Here is a 25477-nt window from a genome sequence, read left to right as displayed (position 1 = left end):
GGTAGTTAGTTTTGGTTGTCGTCGTGTGTGTGTGTGTGTGTGTGTGTGTGTGTGTGTGTGTGTGTGTGTGTGTGTGTGTGTGTGTGTATGTGTGTTTATGTTTCCGCTTTTTTGTACCTTCATAACTCCATAACGCATCTATGGATTGTGGTGATATTTGGTATACTGGTAGGTGTTAGGGGGGCGAAGGTCAAGGTCAAATATGGGCCTCCTGGTGGATGGCCTTGGTACTGCAGCAGCACTTCCGGTTTAATGAGGAGTCTGCCAGACAGGGTAACAGATGTCTGATTGTGTCGAGGCTGCCCCGGGCTTGCGACCTGGTTTGATTAATGAGAGGTTCTTCCTCAGGGAATAAGGCGACCTCTGTGCGCTATGATGTGGAAAATTTGAGTGTTGAGGTGGATGGACACCCAGTGTTGACGTAATTTTGGCACTGAGATCTAGTTACCTCCATGAAAATGGAGGTATTGTTTTTGGCGCGTCTATGTGTGTGTGTGTTTGAGTTTCCGCATATTTGTAGTCAGCATAACTCCATAACGCCTTTATGGATTGTGATGATATTTGGTATGCTGGTAGGCCTTAGGAAGCCAAAGGTCAAGGTCAAATATGGGCCTCCTGCTGGATGACCTTGGTACTGCAGCAGAACTTCCGGTTTTTGTATCTTTTGTCCTGAACATGTTATGGTCTTGATTTTTGGGTGACAGATAGATTGTCCTGCCAGGAATAATTGGTGTGGGTTTGGTCCCCCTAGCAGCTTGTTCTGAAACTGCAAGGGACTTTCGGGGGAAAATCTTTAAAAGCCAATAGGTCCAGACAGGAACAATGTATTTTCATCATTTTTGGTAGGTAGGTAGCTGAGAGAGATGTACATAACTTAATGCAAATTATGCAAATGAGGACTTTATTTGCATAATAAATGAGGAAATTCTCTAATTACAGTGTTTTACATTGTAGTACTTCAATACATGTAATGTATGTAATCTTTGGCAGATGGAACATCAACAGATACCAATAATGCAAATTATGACCTCATTTGCATAATTAATGCGAAAATTCAATGGGTAAATGATGGGAATTTCCTACTTGGTGTAAATTGTAAATTCATCAAAAGTTAACATCACGATACATTAATTATGTTAATGTGGAGGTCATTTGCATAATTAAAGAGGAAATTTACATTTACACGTCAAGCCCATATTTCATGGAGGTATGTGATCTCAGATCTCTTGTTTAGCTGTGGCATCAGGGCGGCTGAAAGGTCGCAACAGTGTAGCAGCCCGTGTTGCTGATTGATGAGTTGTTGCTCATACTGAAGTCAGTTGTTGTTACAAGTGTCCGGTGAACAATTTGCCTGAGTGCTACCCTGGATAGTTTATGCGTGCTCCCATGGTAGATAGGGAGCGGAACTAAACTAACCAGGCTAGTTATACGTTAATCGAGCTTTGATATATCTACATGTATATATATAGAATGACAAAGCAATGTACCAGTTGCTTCCCATCTACTAGAAATTCATATCGCACTGGGCATCTCTTCAAACATTTTTCAATACTAAATAGCAAAGTTCTTGTTCAAGAAAAGCAGACGGCCTTTTGCCATCTTCATCGGGGCAATTATGACTGTCACAGGTTCACTGTGCACCGACGCTAGATACTAGGCGTAATACTGGTTCCCTGTGCACTAAGAGTTTTCAGTATTTCAAGTTTCTTTCTTTCCCTGATGTTTTTGGCGCCATCCCAAAGTCCCTGTGTGGACTGGTTTGACCCTCTGTCGGCCTTGACGGAGTCAAACAAGCTGTTTGTCTTTAATGGAACCGTGAGGCATTGTGGGCAGAATCACGGCTGCTTTTCTGGAGCCCCCTAGCAGGTACCTTTCAAACTGCAGTCATTTCTTTATGTATATTATCCATGGATTATCCGGGCGTCTGAAGAGGTAGCCAGCCATGCCAAGTCCTTGTGAGCTGGTTTAATCGCTACATGGCTTGTGCCAGGTGTCAGTGTGATTCAATTCTCAATAGCCAATCAGCAAGAAGAACCACGCACTACCTGCAATGTGGCCAATCAGGACATCCATATAGAAAAGCTGCATGCCTATCGGCTCTTGCTCCCTGTACCAAATAGGGTCACACGCCAATAACAACAAAGGTGACAATCCGTACTGAGTGTATCTATACAAGTTTTATACAAGTTTACAAAAAGTCACAGATAAGAAAAGTTGGAAAAGAATCTAAACTTAATTAGACATTATAGTAAGGAAGGTCACTATGGTATGTTAATCAGTATTCTGCATGCCAGTGTTAGTACAGCTTTTAAACATATCTTAATGCCAACTCAGGCGCACTATGTTAAACTACTACATTCTTTCAATGTTGGAAGTTCGTAGATGTTTATATATATACAATCGTTCTGCGAATCTGTTGGGCTCCATGGCCTTGACATTGAAGTTGGCCCTCTTACTGACACAACATACGGTATGCGTCTAACTTGTCATGGCATAACGTCAGTGCTTGGCTATTTTTTGGCGACGCCTTAGGGGCGGAGGCGTTTTAAGCATGGCCATTCCCGCTGATGGGGTTGCCGAAGCCGACATAGCTGACTCTCTGGCTCGGCGGTGTGAAGTTGTCGTCATACGTGAAGGCTAACAGCGCCTCCTGGAAAAAACGATGACGTGATAAGTGCAGGCGATCTTGGGACGCGTTTCTTGGGACGTCTCGGGTATTGCATTAAATAATGTCTCTTTCCGTACAAGAACGTTTAGATTTTTTTGTGTGTGATGCTCTGGATGTCAAAGATACAGAAAAGTTCATTGAAAAATAATCCTTCAGAAAGCACAATAGATATCTACATTTACATGTATGTTGATTCGCGATAAACATAAACATGACAGTACTACCTTGTCGTATCTCACTCCTTCCTGGTCCAGGCGATCCATGAGGCGTATCCCGTGTTCTCGGATTGTTCTCGCGAGAAGTGGGTACTCGTGTACTCTCGTGATGTACGCCTTCACCTCATCTCGAGTGTACAAGTTTGTCTGTGTCGGTCGGGAAGAATACATTTCTAAATTTCAACTAAGTGTACGAAGTGAAGAATTACATACAACTGACACAAAATTCAGGTCACATTACTTTTTTGTTATGAGGGTGACTCCTACGAAATCAACTTTGTAAGAAATAGGCGATAATGGGGCATATAACTAGGGAAAAACCTGTCAAGCAAGATGAACATTTGTTTGTTAGTTTTTAGTTACTTACGTGGTTATTAAGTGCAGCAATCTGGTCATCCCTGCCTCGGAAAGCCTTTGGCAGCGGCAGGCAGATTTCATACGGTAAACTGCAGCTCCCTTCTTCAGCGGAACCCATCAGCACCACGCCTTGGTACTGGAGAAGGAGTGTATTATGGGTAACACGTGAAGAGCATCATGGGTAACACGTGGAGTGCATTATGGGTAACATGTGGAGTGCATTATGGGTATCATGTGGAAGTAATTTTGGTCACTGAGTCAGTGTTATGTATTCATTGGGACTACAAATAGTTTTAGTTAGACCCTACTGCGATGTACAATAAATGTTGTTGAAAACGAGCCACTCTGTAGAGAATAAGGTAGATCACAAGAGATAACACAAGACATGCTCGCCTAACTCACATTGAAGAACAGAGGCGCCGTAAGACTGCCCAGAGGGATTCCTCCAACGTTGTCTCCGGCGAAGTATTTAAGAAGGGGGCGGAAGACCTTCCTTCCCGAGTGATGGACTCCACAGCCAATTTCAAAATGGCACACGCCCTTGTCTAAAAGGATTAACGAGAGAAAAGACGTACCCAAACAAACAATTAGGCTACTAGTACTTGTAATCATATCTTCAAAGTTAATCTTGAAAATGAAATGAGCTTTAGAAATACCGACAGTAGAAATGATGATGAATTTTTAAACTGGGACTTCTATCCTGAAGTCTTTTATGAAGTCTTTACAACTATACTTACAATCTGTTACTGTTATCTCCCAGAAGTCGCCGAAGTCCTTGGTCTTCCTTATCGGCATGCATTCGGTGGTTTTGCACCTGGGCGGCATCGGGACGTAGACGATCTCGGCTTTTCTCGCGGGATCTCGCGGTGCCTCGTCCTTCACGGCGTGTTCTCGCTTATACGCCTTGTTTTTTCCCGGTGTCTGGTCACGATAAAGAGATGGAGACTGGCGCACAGACAGACAGACATAAGCATCCTATTTTTACATTAAGGCCAATCCTTTCTTGCGTTCGTATTAGACAATTCGTTGTAGTGGGTTCTAGGGAAGAACATGTCAAAAACACAGGTACAAAGGCCTTCAACATATATTTAGCTCTGTGTATGATAACAAAACTGAGTACTGTAGTTGACCTACTTCAGTTTCATCCTCCATGATGATGAGTTCGTTGTAGCCCTCTTTTCCGGCCCCATCCGAATCGTACATCAGAATACTGAAGACCTCTTTCTGAAGAGAAACGAGTGTTTGAATAATTGCACGTCCACCGCTTCTATCTAATAATATTCAAGTAAATGAGCAAAAAAAAATATATATATCGCATTCTTAGGATAACAATAATGGAGGCATAACGATTGCAAGGCGGATAAATGGTGGAAATTTTTTCATTTTGAAAGATGTTATGTAAGACAGCACAAATAGTAAGTACTGGCATGTGGAAATTTGAATAATTTCGCACCAGCGAAGCATGTACCCTAACGGTCCGCATGTCGTGTAGCAGGTGTCGGAACTGTGTGTACACATCCATCGCTCTGTCCGTGGTCACCGCGCCGGGGAAAGGCTGGAAGAACCCCGGCTCCTCCCAGAGACTCGTAATCACAACCTGCAACAAGAATCCGGAGATCTCATACCTCCAGGAAATGCTTAGATCTCCTTTTACAATCCCTTCTTTGTCATGCCAGTGAAACAGCACCAGCTCTATACATGTACGTAAAGAAGGTCATGTAATGAAAAACACCTGTGATCTGCAAGATCTCCAGAAGCCTTAGAGGATCATCGGAATAATCAAATGCGCTTCTGTTACATGAAGATTACAGAAATATTTCGTACCTCAGTGTCCAGCGCCCATGGCACGTCCAGATGGTGCTTGTGTGGGACCGGCAGACATGTGGTGATCGTCCACGCACATTCCTCCAGCTTCCCTGCCGTCATGTTCACCTAGCGGGAGGAGGGGGGGGGGATACAAACTCAGTCACGTTTGGGGACTGCATTCATCTTGCCACAGCGCCATCTAGCGGTGAAAAGTAGCTGCAGTCTTTATTGCCTTGATCACAGTAGCATAAGGACTACCGAAACGCGTAGCCATTTTATTCTTGGTCGTGGTACAAAAACTCAAACTCTGGAGTCTGGACACACGAACATATTAAAAAGGATAGAAATGAACTGACCGTTATGGCCAGAGGCATGACCAAGTCCATAGCTGCGCCTGCGCTGTTCTTCCCGTTGATGTAAGACAAGAGGCGGTTTAAGGACGAATCACGTGCCGACTCCAGGTCACATGACTTCTGTTCCACACACGCCCACTTATCTGGAAGCAACATGACGTCAGTTCAAATTTGATTTCTTTTGTATCAACTACGTATCGGTCTGTCGTTGTGTGACCATCATTAAGATATTTTACGTACAAACACTGTAGATTTTAAGATACGAGATACATACTGTTGCCAGCACTCGTCATCTTCCTGAAGTTCTCGTATTTCTTCAAAGTCTTGAACGATGCACATTCTCTCTTGAGGCATCTGTCTCCAATATCTGGTAGTGTGTATTTCTTGTCACTGAAACAGAAATTCCTTTTCATCTTTACAATGCCATATTAAGTTTCGTATCATGAGCTGCCATAAAAATGAAGTTCAATGCTTTCCGCCATATTGGTGTCCATTTAGGCTCCATTAAAATGGAGGTGTGTGTGTGTGTGTGTGTGTGTGTGTGTGTGTGTGTGTGTGTGTGTGTGTGTGTGTGTGTGTGTGTGTGTGTGTGTGTGTGTGTGTGTGTGTGTGTGTGTGTGTATGTGTATGTGTGTGTCTGTGTTTCCGCATGGCCATTAGGTCAGGTTGTAATGGATATGGTTGGGTTCAGTCTGTCCCAGCGGGGGGAAAGTCATTAATCACATCTGATAGCGCCCTCTGTTATCACAGGTGTTTTTCGTTACATGACCTCCTTGACAACTGACAACAGGTGTTGTTTCTCTTGCATGATAGAGAAAGACTGACGTACCTGACAGGCAAATCGAAGACAAAGTCTGGCGAACGCTCCTGGGGCTTCTTGCAATCTACTGCGTCAAAAAGGATCTGTAACACAGCGAGATATGAAATAGATAAGAGTTTTGGATGAATGACAAAACTTACAAGTCTTCATCATCATCGCCAGTCTTATATGTTGACGATGCTGGTCACCACTGCTTTCCATTGTCTTCTGTCCTGCGCTTGTGTTCATGCTCCTTTCCATGTGAAACATGTACACATCTCTAGATCTTCCAAGTCTCTCATAACGTTTCCCTTGGGGCATTTGTACAAGTCTTTACTAGCTATAGAATTTTTCTTTAATGCTTTGTTTTACATAAGCAATTAAGCAAAGTTATTGATCTTTTGCTATACAATCGTTTGAAAGCTGTAAATTACCAATTAGAACTTTAAAACCCATTCAGAGTTGACTGAAAGTGATTACTAGTATCTAGTACGCTTCCGTCGTTAACGTCCGTGGCTTTAGCTTGACTTACTTCGTTATGCCGATCGAACAGCCGTGATTGGCTGTCGTACTCCGCCACCGTCACCCTGTCCCTCACGCGGCACAGCCCGTTGTCATGGAGCTGGTTGCTAAGGTAACGGGCCTGGTCCATGATGACGTCAGGACTGACGTAACCGGTGAAACATCTGACGTACGTGTCCAGGTAGTCAAAGCGCTTCAACAAGAGGGCTCGTTTCTAAACACGGCAATAATGTTTACTTAAATTGGCATAAAAGTTTCTTTTTTAGTAAACTTTTGACAAGTCTATGAGAAAACATGTTTTTAATCCACCATAACTTATCTCATGTACGATGGCCAATAAGTCAACAATATAAGATTCGGTATCAAGGAGCCATTTTGAAGGAAAATGTGGATTCAGTATTACAATGTTCTAATATTCTGCAAAAGTGCAAAGTTCATGATCTCCAAGCAGATCCTACGGTGAAAAAGCATTATGCAATCGGCCAAAGAGTGTCTATATTAGCCTTCGTTGACTAAAGGTCACTCCTTGGCCGATTGGACACTGCCTCGCCATCGTAGCATCTGCTTGAAGATTACCAGGTTGAGTTCGCTGACGTCTGCTACAGGGTAGTAGAAGAGGAAGAACTTGTCGCATCCCTCGTGACCCTTCCTGTACCGCTGGGTGATGAACGTGGCCTTGCGCGGTAACATGTCTGCGGAGAACCTGGACAGCTCGTCTGGGACAAAAAGTCGTGTTTGAATTATTCTGGACAGTGAACAAACTAGGCCTGTTACAGGCAAGTGTCAGGTAGGCTATACTCAAAGTCTAAAAAAATCTTTCCTTCTGCAATAAAGCCAACTTCCTCACTACAGCAAGTTAAAGAAACCGGAATGTGTCACTGGAGAAATTCAAAGGCAAACATTTCAGCTGACGTTGGTTTTTGATACGTTGTAAACTAGGAATTACTAGCTAACACGGTATGCGGTTCTATATGAGTAGTCGCCATCTTGGATCTATGCCTCCACCAATATGGCGGCGGTAGCTATTTATACCCGCAAGTTGTGACGTCACTTACAAATACCCAATAGTAGAGTCCAATGCTTGACCAATGGCAGAACACCTCATACCTGTTTTATTCATGTGCCGTTTGATTGGTTCTGTTCCCAGCGGCTCCACGTAGTCGTAATGACACGTGGCCGGCATGTGACCTATCAGGTGCAGGTTCCCATAACTCCGCGTCTCGAACCCAGCTTTGTGAGTCTCCAGCACCTTGTACTTCGGGCAACTTTTTGCTGAGGAGACAAAAAAAGGAGGACAAATAACAATCAGTTTATTTGTCAGATCGTAGGACGTCTTTCACCTTATACCTGTATCTACACCCCTCCCCTCTTCTTGTCTGTGAGAAACGTTCCGTTTAAGTACGAGAAAACGTCTTAGAACTTCCGCAAGGAACTTCCTTGCAATCAGCCAAAATTGACTGTGATTATCCAAAGAAGAAGTCTACACGTACATGTACAAAACTTGTCCCCACACTGCGACTTCCACATCCAGTGGACCGACTCCTGAAGAGGAGGTCCCCATTTCTTCAGTAGGTCGTTTCCGGCCCCCCTCAGGCATGACGGGACGTTCAGGAAGCTGAACTCTCTCCCGTAGACGAACTGGCGGTAGTTCTGGGTCCGCTCGTTGGTGGCGAACACCCAGATCTCGTTATACCTCCTGCCCCGTCTGCTTGATGAGGAGGTTCTGAAGATACCGTGAATAATTTCATAAGGTTGGTGAGAATTTGAATAACAAAGTTCTTTATCCACAACCACTTGATTGACAAGACGTTTCGATGACCGCCTGTCATCTTAATCAGGGCAATTATGACTCGTTTTGTGTCACGATTACTTAACGTTTGGGACCACATTGTTAGTAGTGACACTTGTAGTTTCAGTGCACAGTGAACCAACCACTTTAGTCCTGATGAAGAAGTCAGACGGTCATCGAAATGTTGGCTCTTTAAACAAGTGGTTACGGTTATGAATAAAGAACTTTGCTATTCGGTTCTAAATGTTGTATGGCTACGTCATGACAATGATGATTAAAATATTTATAGCAAATTAAACACATGATAAACATTAAATGATGATGAAGATAATGATGATGAAGATAACGATAATGAAGGCCACGATGATAATGATGATAATGAATACGGTACTGATGATGAAAATAAGAGGTACTGAAAGGCGTACCTACGTTTCTGTGCCCTGTATGAGTCGCACTCGTGGGCATCTCCGTACAGCAGACAGTGTCTCCAGTTCCGCGGTTTGGGTGTTTTGTACGCGTCCAGACTGGAAAACACGGTGTTAATGTATTTATCAATTGGAGGTCGCTACAGAGTACAATGGTATCACAGGTACACAACTATCTCTTTGCGATATTTTGACAGTGAATTCTTATAAGAAATGTGTTATTGGGACCTGTCTACGGGTGCATTTTAGTTTTAAGAGCAGTCTTATGGCGAGGTCACAATTTCCAACATGGGGCCCAGTTGGTGGAAACGAAAAGTATGATATAAAAGACAACATAACACAACAACATTGATAAACAAACTAGTCATAAGCATTATTTGTGCAGATTCTTGATATGAATTGTTTATTTTTCGTTTACTAGTACGCCAACAGCCCGGCCGGGCCCCGGTTTTGAAATGTGACGTTAAACATTACCTGGGATAGCGGGCCACGTAGAAGTAGTCCTGCTCGCCGTAAAATGGTTCGGCGTTCCTCTGGAGCGACTTGAAGAGTTTCTGTGCCTGTGCCTTCACCAGACTCCGGGTGGTGTACCCTGAGAACGGGCGGACGTACAGGACAGTCTCCGGCAGAACGTCAAGTACTACCTGTAGGGTAACAACAGGGAGTGTCGACGAAAGTTGCTTTTTCATAGGTTACTTATTCTTTATTTCAGGTATGAAAAAAAACAAACATATAACATCACACATTAAAGGAATGCAAGCTTAATATATATACAAAAGGACATGCAAACAACCATAGACATAAACTATCTGCACAGTTTCTGTAGAGGGTTTGATTTTCAAAACCCCGTTTTTTTCATGGTTTTCGTTAGATGTTTGGTCAATGTTGCATCAGAATTTTGCCCGATGCAGACGATGTCTTATCAGAGTCTATCAGACACAACATTTTAATGCTATAGAGGGGTTGTCATCCACAATAAATTACTTTGTTCGTTTAAACGTGCTAAAAAGAGTGTACCTTTGGATGCCGAGGGGTTGGAGGGTCTGCATGGAGTTTTCTGGACACCAGGGTCGACACGGTAACCGCGTCTCCCGACATGCTCAGCTGCGTCACGAGAGGTACCGTCAGAGGCAACTTTACACCTGTCAACATGGACACGGTTTAAGGTTATCAACATACTTCAACGGATATACAGGGTACATTTCGATCAATCAATCATTCATTCATTCATTCATTCATTCATTCATTCAATCAATCAACTGCAAGCATCAGGGAAGATGCATTTTGATCACACACTGCAAAATAAAACATACGACTGTACACACATACAAACACATACTCATACACAAATACGCACACACACACACACACACACACACACACACACACACACACACACACACACACACACAAACACACGCACGCACGCACAGACAGATGTGCATATACTACGGCATGCACACACCCACGCAGCCACACCCACACCCCAGGTGTCACACCTTTGCTATTGTCCCCCTGTATGTACATGACGAGTCTCTCTGCTGCCCGGAGCTGCCCCATAGAGAACCCTGAGTCGCCGTACTCGGTAGTGGAGACCCACATGGCGCTGGCGTAGCGCCGAACCTCGTAGTCTGTCGTGGAGCACAGGCTTTCAAACGGCGGGCATTCCTTGTCGCAGAAACTCGGCAGATTCAGTTGGCTGTGTGAAGAAAAAAATTCATTCATTCATTCACAGAATTTTGCATCCATGTGACTATATATATGGCACAATCAAGCACCCAGCAAGTTGGAAGACGTCAGCAGAATGTACTGCGTCTGCCAAATTTTTTTTACCGTTTTCGTTGAATGTTTGGTGGACGTTACATCAGAATTTTGTCCGTTGCAGACGATATCTTTTCCGATATAACATTTGAAAACTATAGACGGCCGGATGTCATCCGTAAAGATGCAAATGCGACATTAAATGAGACGTTATGCCGAAATTCTTTGCACGATATATTACGGATTTCGCATAGGCGTAGTACGTTCTGCCGACCTGCTGCGTCCGCCATCTTGGTGGGTTAAATCAGTTTGTTTCCCTTTTGCTAAACACGTACGCCATCTTGCGTCTATCGCATCCACCAACATGGCGGCTGTAGCTATGTAAATTCACAAGTTATCGACAAAAACACGACAGATCTACAGATATTAATGAAGCGAGTACTGTTAACATTATCTTATCCAACTCAAACAAATTGCAAACCTTCACTTACAACTTCACATGTAGCTGTTTTCATTAATACGATATATTTCAAGGTTTTGTAAGATAAATACATATAAGAAAGAGTGCGCGGTTTCGAATGTTTGTAAAAAGAGTGAAAATGCGTGGCAGGAAATGATAATATATTTCAACAGCTTACACTGCAAACATGTAGGATGTCTGTCCACACCATGCAAATGGCGCGTGTTCTGGCCCGTCTCACCGGCACGCACACTTGTTTATACTTACTTCTTTTAGCTCTTAGATGGACAATTTCAAGGGACAGATGTGCTCTTTTTGCACCCATGAATTTGTTTTCAACAATGAAAGTTTGTTTTGCAGTAGTCATTCTATTTTGAGGCCACGATGAAACAATTCTATATCTGTAAATACAGTTTGAATGTTATCTTAACGTACAATTGTACATTTGTACGATATTTATAACGTTAGGAAAGAGATTGATAAAAGAAAATGTAGCCAAGCATCACTATCGCACGTCTACAGTTTATAACTATTATAATAATGACATCTTTAGTCCACAAGGTAAACTTACAAATACATGTATCTGCATAATTTCACTTATCAAAAACTAAAACACTTTCGCTATGGAAGCAGCTATTTTAATGGTGACTGCTACTCTTGCCACTGTCACAGCAAACGTGCACAAATTGTGAAAATTTCGAAAAAAACATCAAGGGCCGTTTCAAGCGCCTAAATCGTTTTGGACTACGCCAGCATCTGTCAAGATACAAGGCATTTATCGCATATGTAAGGTAATGAACGTCATTGTCTTTTTTTCTAGAATAAAATAATTGAAAATGAATATGCTCTAACTGGCCGCATATTTCCAAGTACACTATCGAACACGACATCCGGTATCACTAAATATACCTGTCCCTATTCATGTACTAGTCCCAGCCTCATGTTTTCTAAATGTACAACGTACGTAACTGTACAAAATATGCTGTAAATGACAACGTACCTTTCAGACGGTGCTGAATCCAAGGAGTTGACAAGGAGACAGAGAATTTCCAGACAGATCACGATAAATGTAGAAAACGCCATCCTTTAACACGAATCCCTATAGAAGAGAGGGTATATCACACACAGTGCTTAAAACACGCTGCCCACCACAGCTTTCGTCAAGCTAAAGACCTGGCTTCTCGGACTGTTCTCCCCCGACTGTGACCACAAGAGTGAGTGATGTGTGGGTGATGAAAAAAGCCTTTTTGGTTCTCTGTGTTATAACCAAACCACGATTTCCTGTTTATCATCACTTGGCGATTTACACATCGTGACAGGTGTGGTCTGACCCTTGGTCCGAGGCTCTGTGGAGTGAGACCAGGTCTTCAGCCCTGAGTGTTACCGCTCATTTAATCAAAACAAAGGCGGAGACCCTACATGTAAGCGGTCCCCTTCTGTTAACAAACACGTATTACCAAGAGACATGGCCCGTTCAGAGGACTAAACCGCTACTCTAAAACACGTACACAACATGAAAGTTTATCAAAAGCTTGAAGTGAAAATACAAACGAATTTCGACATCTTTACCTCAAGCTCCTGTCACGCATTCAAAACCCTCACCCGAACACCAGCCCACCTAGGTTGACCGAAGTTCGGGAGCAGTCAGTCCAGATTTAGGCCACGGCTACCTTTCTATACAAACCACGTCAGATTTGAGTTAAATCTGAGTCCAATTTGACTGACAACCACGCTCCAGGGGTTCGTTGGAGGTGAATCTAGTGTTTTTGGTAGAAGAATTGAATTGTACTTACTGAGAAGTCAGACAACGTCTCGTCACTAATATTTGAGTATAAAAACAGACCCGATATTTATATATATCAGGATATAGTTATCGGACCATACACGGGGTTAGGCAAGGTGGACGGAATACTAGAATTCTAAGTACACTACGTTTGTCCGACAGTCTCTGACGCAATCGTCTAAACATACAGTGTACACGCAGCGCCCGCCCACTCAAAGGCTATAAATTACAAAAGTCATTGCTTGGTATGTGTGGTTTGAAATGCTGACACTATAGAAAAACACGTTCAAGGCCTCTGGAGATATTTTAAAGGGATTCATGACTTTTGCGCCAGTAAATGTCGTTTGGTATTAAGATTTTTGGAGTGGGAATATTTTTTTCACCCACGTCGTAAAGTTTTTACCCCACGAATGCAAGATAGACTGTGGCGTGCAATCATTCGTCTTCCACTGCCTCAAAAGAAGAAGTCAAACCCTGTAAAACTAGTACCGCGTATGTTGTAGAATGTTGTATAACGTTAGACTATATATATCACATAACATTATATCATTGTCTTTTCTTTTTCATACATGTTGTTTGTACCTGCAATTAGTCATTTGGGTATGTACTAGTATTTAAAATAAACCTCCTATTATTCCAATAAATTCATGGCTACCACAAGCAAACTTCTGGACGGTTCTAACAGTAATCTTTGTACTAAACCTTCAGCTTCTGTGGCTGACCTTGAACAATGGCGGCGTTCTTTTAATAGAGTACTGTGTGCACGTAGCCATGTATACGCCGATCAAAGTACTGGAGACTACGACATCACAAGTCTGATCAAGTCAACAGCACCCTGGTAACAAGATATCGATAGACTATTCTCAATATGTGCAAATGTTTGATTTAAACCGCTGGCGCCATAAATGGTTGATAAGGGGCACATTTATAAGCGGAGGCGGATAAGATAGGAGGGTTTATCGATGGTGCGATTTGCCGACATATCTTCCACCCGTGTGTACATGGCAAATATCAGCAGAATGTCACGCGTTGTTGTTGGTGCTTTATGACTTTGTTTTCGACAGTCTCCGTCGCGACAACACAAAGAAAACAAGACTTGGTAGACCTTTTGCCCATATTGCTCTGTGACCCTCCCAGTCCAAAAATAGCATGTACGGCAATGATGAATTGTTTATATATCATGACTCATAGAAACAAACACGCAAATTAACAAGCAGAGAGACCTCCCCATCCCAAAAAATACTTTACTCTGGTAGGTAAAGTAAGAATGTGCACATAGATGTTAGCACAGAAAAATAGAAACAGCGAAAAAAACTGGTAAATTAAGACAAGGGCACCTAAGTTCTCCCCATCCAAGAATGCACAGTCAGCTATTTATCAACGTTGACAGTTTAAAGTACCAGACCCAAGCAATCACTGCCCGTCGCCCAGACTACACATGACGTCCGAGCATGTGTCATGGTCTGTACGGTTGTTGTACCCGACATAGCACTGTGTTGTGTGTGGTTAACAAAGGCAGACCACTGGTACATATATTAAGTCTTAAAAAACTAGGAGCTCTATAAGTTTAGGAGTTAACACCTTCGTCCGCGCTTGTGAATATGTTTGTTATAACTGTGTGTATTTTGTTTTGTTTGTTTGTTCGACCAAATCTGTAATTTGATGAAAGTAAGTTAGACAATTCCATAGACCGTTGACGTTGGCGTTAAGCTTTGAACCTTCAGTGCATCCCTGTGTGTGTTCGTGTGTGCGTGTGAGGACTACATATATACTTGATATAACAATGAAACACGACCAACTCATTCACAACTATTGCCACATTTGTTTGTGTGATGATTATTTCTCGCCCTAAAACTATCGACAGCAACTACTAATTTCGACTGATTTAAAAACACACAAAACATGCATTAATAGCATAAGGAACTCTATAACAGTATATTTACAAGGCTGGGTGGATTTTTGCTGAACTATGTGCATCTACATGGCCGTATACGTACTTTTTGGAAACAGTTATCTATTCTACAATATATCAAAACTACAGCAATACCAAGTACAGTGTTTTACAACAATTGTCAGGACTGGTGAAACACTACAACACTAATTTCTGTTCAACACGTATTTCTACTTCCCAAGGACCCGTGGGTCGGCAGTATCCAGGACCTGTCTCCATGCTGTGTTCATCTGACTTCCATTTCTCGGTACGGACCCTCGTCTTCTAGAAGTGCGCCGTTAGTGTACCCATGAACCTCTGCGGTGGACTCGTCGATTTGCCGTGACGGGGGTACCATCAGCTGTCAATAAAAAAGTAAAAACGTCATTGACTTTCAATTACCCTGTCAGGGATAATGTTAACTTATTATTATTATTTTATTATTGAGTTCAGCGTCAATGGTATGTATTCTGTAAAGAAATGAATTTACGATTAATGGTGTCAGTTACTTTCTTTTACAGAAGGAAAATACTTTCTCTTCTCCGTTAGAAACAGCTCATAATACATTACAATTGTGCATCTAAGTCCAGTCTCAATTCGTCACCAAGGTGACCAATTATTTGAGTCCCACATCGTCATCACACTGACGCCACCCAACCAGCTATTCCCGTCGTGGTTCCCGGTCGTTTTTTATATTTCACTCCATACCATGATATGGATGAAATATATTGTTTTTTAGAATAATATATTGTTTCCTTACTCACCCGTGCATACTCGTTAATGACGTCCTGGTACGGATGATCCTCTGGAGGTGTGGTCTCATCGAGAAGGGTTTCTGAATACGACGGAAGGGTCTGGACAGGGAGAGACTGGAAAGTCAGATCAACTTGGCAACTGTCGGTACAAAATTCTGAATAAAGTATCTACATGCTGATTTGTTATATATTCTTTCAAAAATCTAGCTGAAAAAATAACAGTTGAAATCTTGCAATTTCAATCGATTCAATCAAATACGCTTGGCTTGTCGTGAAGGTATTCTTATTTTTCTTCTGTCTTTATAATTATTTCAAGAATCCGTTAAAATTGTCCCAAAGTGCTTACCTCATTTTCCAATGTCAGTTCGTACATGTCTCTTCGTTGTGAGTTCTTTTTCTGAAAAAAAAAACAGGAGGTAGACATTAACACAATCGAAAGGGATTCAATTCCAAAGCACCTCATTCAAAGCGCCAAACTTCTTCACGTCCACTTACGCTTACATCTGCTCTGCCGAATGGACGGTGTTCAGCACCAAGGACAGTGCCGTTTCAATATATGTGGAAGACGTTCAACACAGTTTTTCCTGTACATCGTTTCCTTGTATAATAATGGTGGATGGAGTTCAGTACCAAGGACGGGTCTTTGTAATATATATGATGGGTGGTGTTAACTCTGTATCCAGCACAAGGGATATGGCTGTAAAATTAGACGCGGATTGCGTTCAGCACTATAAACAAGATTTTTGTACGTGCACCGTTCCCTAGTGTGCTTTTAGTGGTCAGTACTTTGAACTTTATTTGATAAAAACATCATGGCAGGAGAAACTCCTGAATTTTGTTGTGATTTTACAACAGTCTAAAATTCAACATACAACAGTTTAAAATTCAACGACAAAATGCACTGTGTACCAGGGCCAGAATACTGTAGCGTGAACTGGGAAATCGTATTGGACATGTACACCGATACGCACCTCCAGAACTCTCTTCAAAGCTTCGCGGTAGGACTGCATGGTCTTGTTAGCTTCCGAATCGTAGTGTTGCTTCAGTGACTGGAACTTGTGAACTTTTAGTTCGCTGACCTGGTAAAACACAAAAGACGTAGGATATGATAACAACGTCGTAAGTACTACATTTAAAGCGATTTGAGCATAGTACAAGGGCACCCTGACATTCTGCAAATTGGGAATAGATTACGGGAAAAATTACTCAGCAGATAGAAAGAAAAAATGGTAAATGTAACCTTAAAAACATGGATAATACGAAAAGGAACATGCATATACAGTTTACATTTGCTGGACAGATAAGAACATTTCTAGCAACATGTCACGAAACAGCCTCCGTGCCTGTTTTAGTTAAAGTCGTCACCAACCCAACCTTGTGAAATAAATAACTTCTTGGTAACCATACAACCACGGGCACTACTGGGCTCTATATTATGAAATAAATCCGAACTTACAGGAGAGAAAGTGTTGAGTCCGAACCAGCGGACCCAGAGAGAGTTCCCGTTCCTGCCCTGTACCACCTCTCCCGGCCACCAGAACGACCGCACGCCCTGTTTACCCCATACAAGGTCACCTACTCCAACAGGCTGGACAGTGAACAACAAAAAACACAGGTATCTGTGAAATGTAGTAATTGTATACACGTGATCATCAACAAATGCTGGCTATTTTAAAACACATTGATTTTTAACTTCCGGGGAAGGAGATATCCTTCCGCAGAAGGGTTCTGTTTTCGGTAATGTTTGTGTGTTCGCAACTGTAGCTCACGGAAGGTTTGACGGATTCCTCAGATTTTTTGGTATATGACTAGTTATTGGAGTCCAGATTATGCGGATTGTTTTTGTGTCATTGTATTTGGTATTTTCAGGTGTTGGAATAAAATTTTTGGACACCCCCGTGCAAAGATTGTGACGTTAGTTACCTCTGTTCTCTTCCTTTGTCGACAACAGCAGACCGCCAGGACGATTATAAGAAGCGCTGATGCCACCAGCCCCATAGTTACCCCGGCAACTAGGGTAGAGTCTAGGAAGAAGAGAATTTGAAAAAAAAAACGTAAATAGAGTAAGTTTTATTCGTATTCTTGAAGTGGGGCAGCAAATGTTGAAATGTTACTATTTTACATTAAAAATTCAACCCGGCTTTCCTAATGGGAATATTGAACTCTTCAGTAGTTTTTCACTGTCGCTCATCATACACATTGTTACGATCTTATTTATTATTATTATAAAGAAAATAGTCATTGAAGAAAAATGATGAAGAGGTGTTACTGACTGTAGCATTTCCTTCCCGGCCTGCCTTGCGGTGACCTGTCCTGGTAGCCCGTGCGACACAGACAGGTAAACCCGCCCAGCTGGTTCTCACACACGGCGTGTGGACTGCAGTCATTACTGTCCGGACTGGCGCACTCGTCGTAATCTGTGCAGATACATGTCGAAAAAAAGACGTTATACATGTATTTCCCAAGCATCTAGCAAAGACATACCGTACTTTGTCTCAATCTCTGTTTATACCCGTTTGGGTCCGGTACTCGAAGAGGGTAAAATTGAAATGTTATGGTATTCTTATTTTGTTCACAATACACGATTGATACATTGCACTACAGAGTGGCCTGCTTTGCTAAGTTGTTTTATAGTCACTTGTTTCTCTTAATGTATGATGTATACACTGTATGTTGAAATTAGTCCTCTGGCAAGAATTTGCAAAAACTTCATCATAATTTTCTGATAAAAGTCAATGGTTTTGAATACTGATATGAGGCCGAATGATCTACAATGAAGTTTTTTTTGGTTGGGAATGTCTTGGGTATGATCTCAAAAGCGAATACTATTAAATTTGTCCAGATATTGATGACTTACCTGTAACTTCAACCTTTGCCGACATCTGTAGAGTGGTGCCCCCTGCCGACTGGATAGCGTTTTGCAGGGCCGAACTGACGGTGCTTGCCGTCTCTCCGCTTCCTTCTGCCACATTCACTGCATGGGTGCCGATCACGCTGCCTCTCCGGAACCCAAGCACTTCTACACTTCGGAAGACATTCGCTAGGGGGCTGGCGAGGTACAAGCTTGTCATCTGTGTATGGATAGATGTATAGTTTGCATGACGTTACTTGTAACGTAACGACACAAGAAGGTTACCGTGTATTCTTCTCCAAATTCCTTATATACAAGTACAACACGACAGAAACCTTCTGCCAAGTCAAACTATTTACATGTAGTTGCTACAAAGGATTTACAACTTTAAATTTGCATTTTAAAGGCAAGTGCAGTCCCAGACGAAGCTGTAAGATGTGGTATCTTCAGATTTTCTTCTAGGATACACACGAAAAAGTTAGGAGTTTTGTGTAATGTATTACATTACACAAAACAAAAATTTGAAATCTTTCAAGAAATACCTCCGTGGAGTAGATGCCAGCTAACCGCCTATACTCCGCGGAGCTGCTGTTGGAGTAGGCTTCCGTGTAGTTGTAGGCGAAGAACCGCACGTCTGCTTGGAACGCCACTGTAGCCCTGCACGCTCCGTCAGTCCTGACGTACCCCGGGACGCACGCACAATGGTACGACCCGGCCGTGTTCACGCAACTGGAGTTCGGTACATCCGCGCAAGGGGCGCTCCTGCACTCGTCTTCATCTGCGATTTTGGAAGATTGAAAATGTTTGCGTTCTCATGTACTTAAGTATCCATCCGCTCTGGTCATACAAGACCTCATCACTCAGGTCTCTCATAATACCAAACAAGAAGCCATAGGCGACAATTCTCCGTGAAGTATTATATATTGCAACAAAAAGAAGTAGCCATTGGCGACAATTCTCTGTGAAGTGTGATAAATCGAACAAAGAAAAATTGTTTAAACGCGCGTCGGCTCAGTCATCTTAAGACGCAACAACCAATCAGAGATGCGAGATGCCTACACGTGACGCGGGAAGGGCGCGCGATGCCCGAAATATTTTTGCGTCAATATTCAGCGCCGTGATTCAAGAGATTAATACCCGGAAACAATTTTTTCTTGTTTTGAACGCATTAACATGCATTTACGCTAATCTAGTATGATTCAGGGTTACTTTTTTTTAACCTGCCATGGCCAGATTATCTAAAGATGTGTGTATTGTGTGTACAATCTATAGAAAGAGAAATGTACATCAGGTCCGATCATCCGATTTTCACGTTTCGGTTTTTTGGACTCGGTTCATGAACGTATTTTGGTTTGGCTCCTGGAATGTGCGAAAAAATGACTCCCGGGACTGTCTACAGGGAACACTCGCACATTCGCGGTGTATCAGGACAGCGCGACTGGTCGTCATTAGCGCAGTAACAGTTGCATAAACGGACGAAACCATTTCAAAGAAATGGGGATGTTTCGAAAATAAGCATTTACTCCAATATCAAAACAGCTACGGTAAAAATAAAAGGACGTGCATCATCCCGGACATAATGCAACACCACATGCGAAATTACACAGAAATGCGACGTACGGAAGAATGCGTTTTGGCTGCGAACATCTTCCAAAAAACTTGGCATCTCTTAACCATGGGCAAAAACATCTGGAACCACTTATAAAAACCACCCCGTATCTGCATGAACTTTTTTGAACCCACTGCTATTCCAAACAACGCGTTTTTCTGGACCATTCCAATTCGCCTCGTAATTGTAGGGGTGCGTCTGCGATATTACATTGACCGCGAAAGCAGCAACGGCAAAAATACACATTCGTGCATCAACACGGGCATGCCCGCAGACGGCGTATAAAATTGCGTGCCGATTACACAAAGAGAACCCAGTGTTTTGACTGCGAACATGAAAAATCAGCCGATTACAACACTCCGTCCGGAGGTCCTGACCTCCTTCACGGAGTAATAAACTGTTGAAATCGACAAAACTTGACCAAAGTAGGAAAGTTTATACCCTACTTGTTCCTTCTTGTCCAAAAGTCTTCAAACTGGACCAAAATTTCCAAGAAAAAAACGGATTTTCAAAGATATTAACTCCTTCACTGCGCAACGCAATGGAATCTAGCTAGAAAGTTAGACACTCACCCCAGCACACGTGACCATCCCCGGTAAACCCTGCTACGCAGACGCAGCTGGATTTGCCGTTAGCCTGAATGCAGTTCGCATTTGCATCACAGGTGGCGCTGCACTCTCCTATCACTGTGATTGAAAAGAGGGCAACGTTATCTTCAAATCACGTCTGTTTTAACCAAATCAGTTCCTAGTCATTTGCGTAAATAATAATGGAGATAACCTTTACTGTACTTTTATTCCATAACGGGATAAGTACAGGTAAACAGATGAAAGGGTACGTACAAACAGGATTTCTGATTCCAATCTAACAACATTAGCTCCAATAGATGAAGACCCGACATTGGTAAGTAAGTGAGAAAGACCTGTAGTACCTTTGCTACAATCCAGTGCCCCAACTCCGCCTTGTCCTCTACGCAGCGGTTTGCAGACGCCTGCCTTTGTCTGGTTCACGTCCGTTCCGTGTATCTGAAACGCCACACAGAGGTGGGTATAGGAACTGCAGTTAGCCTGGGGAACAGACACCTGTGCGGAAACGTCCAACAGCTCAACGGCCTCGCCCCTCTGTATGCCGTGTCTGATCCGGGCGGTGTGCAGGGGCCTTCCTGTGGCGCCTGCGGGTCTCGACACGACTGTGGCGCCGTCCAACTGTGCACTGTCGGTAAGGTACACCTGTGGGGATATATGGCATACTATGATTTGAAGTGCCAGAACACTATACTTGTATATCAAATTTTGGCTGGATGTACAGTTAAGTTTGACATTTTTGGCAACGCCTCAGGAGTGGGACTCACATGGGGCGCGGTTTACCCGTTGTGCCATTCAAAACAAACAAAATATACTATATTGACTACCTTTATTTGTAGGTTTCTGCCGCTGTTGGGAGGGAGATCGGTGGGACCGGTGTTCCGTATGACGTAGTTGAAAACGATTGTAGCGCCCTCTACCGGACTAAACACGTCACTGCTCCGAGAAATGACGTCAAACGACTGTGCCTGGAGAACTGCAGGAAGACGGACGAACAAAGAAAAACATCCTTCAGACAAAATTGACAGCGTTTGCGACTGTAAACTGTGTCATTTTAGATACACAAATTCGTGGTAAAGACAGAAATTGAAGTGACAAAAATAAATCAACACCTGCATGGGAGGCCATAAAGTTGTGACGACGAATTTTCGAAAATATTATTTGAAAACATATAAGAGTCTCACCTGGTATCTGAAGAGTGTGTGGTGTTGCCGTTGCTGTTACGTTAGGGATGACGGTTGCTGTCACTGGTGACATGGATCGCACCACCGAAGGAGTTATGAGCAGCGTCATTGTCTGCATTGCCGCTGTAAACCGGGAGGTGGCGAGTCGCACAGTGTTCAGTTGCGGTGCACCGGCTGTAGTTGATTCACGCAGGGATAACGAAACGACTGACCGAGGTTTCAAAGATGACGTGACGGAAGGCGCCTGTGTTAGAGTGCCATATGATGGTCTGACAAATGATGCTGGTGTCCCCAGTGAAGATGTGCCGGTTGGAGTTGGTGTGCCCAGATTACTTTTGATGGTACCTAGGGACGGAGTCGAAGTGCCGAGGGACGGTGTCACAACTGGAGCTGATGTACCGAGGGTCGGTGTCACAACTGGAGCCGAAGTGCCGAGGGGCGGAGCCACAAGTGGAGCCGATGTTATGGCGAAAGGCGTCACAACTGGAGCTGAAGTGCCGAGGGACGGGCTTACTGTACGCGTGCTAAGATGTGGCGTGGCGAAGGCAGATCTGAAAGTAGAAGTTATCACTGACTGACCAATCCCGACTTTTGGCGGTGCAGTGGATAGTACCGACGCGCCTACCGACTGGAACGTGACAAGAATTGAAGTTCTAAAGGGTAGTACGCTGGGGGATGGTCCGAGGTAGTTCGCCACTGATGAGAGTACATGCGACTTAACCGTTGAAGTCATTGCAATCGTTGTCGCTTCGTTCGAGGCGATAGCACTCTTCGGAAGGGACTGGAGTTGGGCTGATGAAAATGAGACGGGGTGAGAAGAAGATTGGACCACGTGTCTTGTAGAAGCTTGGTTCCTTGCATCACGTGTAAAGGAAGACAGTGTCGGGTGTGCCGTAGTTCTTGAACTTGCGGCAGTGCTGTCAAAGTTGGTGAGGTGGGTGGTGAGACCCGCCGATGTTTGGGACGGACTCGGCTGAAGAGTTGGCATTGCTGAAGTAGTCTGAACTGCGGATACCGGTTGTAGAGTCTCAGTTGCTACATGAAAAAAATACAGGCATTTTCAATTTAACAATATTTCATCATCGGTTACGCGGTGTGTGTGTGTAGAAATTCTGCTGCTTTTTTTTGTCACACAGACACTTGATAAACATTGTATACGTATGTACTATAATTACAGAATGTCTTTCTATGTTTGTTCTAACAGATTTTACAGTTTACTGCAAGCATCAGTTGATGTGTTATCACAAAAAGTAGAGGAATCTAATTAGATCAAATAAACCTTCAGTACAAACAAATACTCCTGACTATATGTAGACACCACAGTAAACATACAAATACCACAGTGACTATACAAACAATTTTGTGACTTTGTGAGTCTTGGTGATAACTAATGTATTAATGCGTTGATTACATGACAACTGCGAGAGAAGGTGGCAGAATACAATAGGCCACTATCATGTAACAACACTTTAATTTGTTTTACTTGTTGCCGCTATTTTAAGCAAGACATTGAAAGAAATCCTGGACACTACAACCCTCTGGCGAAACCTCTGCGTGGATAAATATTTTGTTGGGGGCATCTAATGTTACAGGTGTTCATATGAACAGGCAATCGCCAATACACACTTTTTAGTAAATGTGTTATGTACATACGTAAGTGTACGTGTGAGTTCTACTTCTTATAAGTCATCGACAAGGTTGGCAAGCATTATGACAAACATGCCAGTTTAAATCATGTGAAGTCAAGTTAACCATGTCTAATGTCATAGATTTAGTCCGAATCACGTTAGTCACCATAATTTATACAGTGTGTGTCCCATGGTCACAGACAAATTAGAAAACAGTAAACAACTTCAACCCAAGCCAAGTAGTGTACTCACCGGATACGCTCATATATGCAACCGATGGCTGAACGGCGAAGACAAAAATCAGTGGAACAAGTTGCTGTATCAGCATCTTGGCACCTGTAGCAGAAAACCTGTCACAAAAAATCTCTGCAGGATGTCCCAACGGAGTCAGTGACAGGAGCGTGTGAGGACGCTAACTGTCCGGGAGGAAAGTAAACGGTTGTCTGACTACAACTCCTGGGTCCAAACACTGGTCGGACGGGTTGTGTTTGATTGGGGAGGTATGTGTGTAATTTGCATTTGTTTAAGAAAATAGAAAAAGGGTCGGTATCACCATATACCAGCCAAGCAGAGACGATGTCCCTCATGTCAAAATAGCGTTGAAGATGAATATTATTTTCTAATGACTTGTCCAGCTTATACTGTAGATAGAAGAAAATTATTAGCTAGTGAATATGATCACATGTAAATCAAGTAAATCCTTGCCAAAAAGAAATACTAGTATTAAACACAATCTAATTATGCCATGTCCCAAGTGAAGTGGGCCAAGTGTGTCACATACTAGTATTACTTTCATATTTCTCCCAACTTTCCTACATTTTCTCCTTATGTAGCTTACAAGTCATAAGTTTGTAACGTTTCCAGTTTTAGTTTACTTTACCGTATCGGTGTCTTTGAACGGCTTCGAAGTTCCTTTATTTTTAAGAGCCATTTTTGTTGCACCTAGATCTGGTTTTCAGAAAATAGACACACAAGTGATACTGAGAAGTTACGTCATGACATCTAGAGCGAGACGACGAGATTGTTCCTTAGCACGCTCCTTCACTGGCGACACGTATAAACACCTACACAGGTGCGGTTAACGGTGTACCTCACACAAAGGGAGCGCAAACCTGGCCCTTTCAGGTGCAGTCAACGGTGAAAAGACGCCACGTGAGAGGCCGGCGGACAGAGATATCTTCTGCATTACGCTCCCCTGCTTCGCCATTTTCAAACCTCCTTTCTGTGTTTTCCCAAAACATCCGACCCATGACTAGGAGATATCCTCATGAGTTCTTTTGACTTCAAACCTGCCATGCCGACCTTTGACCTCCTGCTCTCTCAGGTTCAGGCAGCGTGGCGGGGGTTGGGTGGATTGTTTTTCTTTCTGCCAATAGCACGAGCCGTTACATGACCCTACACTTGTATCGCGATACGGGGGAGTCCTTGTTTCTCGTGAGGTGCTTTATGAAAACAAGGCCACTCGAAGGTCAGTCGCATTTTTTGATCGGTGTGTTGGGGACAAAACAGTAGACTAGACGCTCTTCCAAAGTACCGTCTACACTGGCTGATTTTTTCCAGTCTATGGGGACTTTTCATCTAAAGGAACCTTACAGTGGCTTACTTGGAGCAGCGATGCTATAGACGATAGGAAAACCTTCACCCGTCCTACAAGTGATGACCGCTGGGTGATTGGACTATTCTTCAATTATAGCAGAGGAAGATTTTGTGGTAAGGACTATTGTCTGGACGTCTTTTCGGCAATGACGCCTAGGATCGGCAGGAAAGCTTATCCTGATAATTCTCACCTTGAATTCTCACCTTGAAGATCAGCCAGTAGGTACCATCTAGGGTAATGAGGCTGGCCTGGCTTTAAGAATTAATGAGGACTATGTGCATGGAAATACGTACAAGAAAACCGACAGTTTTCTTAGTGACGACATTTAAAGACATGACCTCCATGCTGAAAGAAGGAAAAATTTCAGAAAGTCAAGGTCATGTGAAGATTTCAGTTGAAAC

At 43.0% G+C, this 25477-nt stretch overlaps 3 protein-coding genes across 5 annotated transcripts; all 3 read right to left on the bottom strand.

The window, feature by feature from the left end:
* Positions 1-2232: 2232 nt before the first annotated feature.
* Positions 2233-13079, bottom strand: LOC109465510. 3 transcript variants are annotated; one of them, XM_019762866.1, is made up of 21 exons: positions 12949-13079; positions 12156-12254; positions 10434-10633; positions 9952-10076; positions 9409-9578; positions 8935-9033; positions 8211-8443; positions 7828-7992; positions 7297-7436; positions 6731-6934; positions 6229-6302; positions 5674-5789; positions 5403-5542; positions 5065-5172; positions 4694-4837; positions 4375-4464; positions 3978-4185; positions 3643-3785; positions 3251-3376; positions 2893-3030; positions 2233-2650 (listed from the first exon to the last, which is right to left on the bottom strand). In XM_019762866.1, the coding sequence occupies exons 2-21, from the start codon at positions 12236-12238 to the stop codon at positions 2546-2548; spliced, it is 2811 nt and encodes a 936-aa protein (XP_019618425.1). In that variant the 5' UTR covers positions 12239-12254; positions 12949-13079; the 3' UTR covers positions 2233-2545. The 3 variants fall into 3 exon arrangements, with proteins under 3 accessions (XP_019618425.1, XP_019618427.1, XP_019618426.1); XM_019762868.1 differs by lacking the exon at positions 12949-13079 and having other exon boundaries at positions 3978-4161; positions 12156-12753; XM_019762867.1 differs by lacking the exon at positions 12949-13079 and having other exon boundaries at positions 4709-4837; positions 12156-12753.
* A 1917-nt stretch (positions 13080-14996) lies between these two features.
* LOC109465480 (DNA (cytosine-5)-methyltransferase 3A-like) lies at positions 14997-18040 on the bottom strand. The gene is made up of 7 exons (XM_019762771.1): positions 17897-18040; positions 17547-17647; positions 17080-17211; positions 16595-16702; positions 15970-16020; positions 15633-15722; positions 14997-15229 (listed from the first exon to the last, which is right to left on the bottom strand). The coding sequence occupies exons 2-7, from the start codon at positions 17619-17621 to the stop codon at positions 15116-15118; spliced, it is 570 nt and encodes a 189-aa protein (XP_019618330.1). The 5' UTR covers positions 17622-17647; positions 17897-18040; the 3' UTR covers positions 14997-15115.
* A 2595-nt stretch (positions 18041-20635) lies between these two features.
* LOC109465477 (thrombospondin-3a-like) lies at positions 20636-22172 on the bottom strand. Its single transcript, XM_019762768.1, has 4 exons — positions 21852-22172; positions 21495-21643; positions 21015-21312; positions 20636-20769 (listed from the first exon to the last, which is right to left on the bottom strand). Exons 1-4 carry the CDS (start codon positions 21967-21969, stop codon positions 20636-20638), a joined length of 699 nt encoding a protein of 232 aa, XP_019618327.1. The 5' UTR covers positions 21970-22172.
* Positions 22173-25477: the final 3305 nt, after the last annotated feature.

Source organism: Branchiostoma belcheri, unplaced genomic scaffold (assembly GCF_001625305.1).
Source record: "Branchiostoma belcheri isolate BF01 breed outbred unplaced genomic scaffold, Haploidv18h27 scaffold151, whole genome shotgun sequence".
Classification (NCBI taxonomy): Eukaryota; Metazoa; Chordata; class Leptocardii; order Amphioxiformes; family Branchiostomatidae; genus Branchiostoma; species Branchiostoma belcheri.
The sequence above is the reverse complement of the archived record's forward strand: the minus strand, read 5'-3'. Positions and strand labels throughout refer to the sequence as shown.

Coding starts and splice junctions, on each gene's coding strand:
- LOC109465510 (XM_019762866.1), bottom strand. CDS start 12,238: ATGGCGTTTTCTACATTTATCGTGATCTGTCTGGAAATTCTCTGTCTC. Junction 9,579..9,951: donor CAACCCCTCGGCATCCAAAG/GTACACTCTTTT, acceptor GTTACCCTACAG/GTAGTACTTGACGTTCTGCC. Junction 4,465..4,693: donor TTAGGGTACATGCTTCGCTG/GTGCGAAATTAT, acceptor GTTTCTCTTCAG/AAAGAGGTCTTCAGTATTCT.
- LOC109465480 (XM_019762771.1), bottom strand. CDS start 17,621: ATGGGGCTGGTGGCATCAGCGCTTCTTATAATCGTCCTGGCGGTCTGC. Junction 16,703..17,079: donor GACTCAACACTTTCTCTCCT/GTAAGTTCGGAT, acceptor GTGTTTTACCAG/GTCAGCGAACTAAAAGTTCA. Junction 15,230..15,632: donor TCATTAACGAGTATGCACGG/GTGAGTAAGGAA, acceptor TTTTATTGACAG/CTGATGGTACCCCCGTCACG.
- LOC109465477 (XM_019762768.1), bottom strand. CDS start 21,969: ATGCAGACAATGACGCTGCTCATAACTCCTTCGGTGGTGCGATCCATG. Junction 21,313..21,494: donor GCAGAAACCTACAAATAAAG/GTAGTCAATATA, acceptor ATATCCCCACAG/GTGTACCTTACCGACAGTGC. Junction 20,770..21,014: donor GGCACTGGATTGTAGCAAAG/GTACTACAGGTC, acceptor TTTCAATCACAG/TGATAGGAGAGTGCAGCGCC.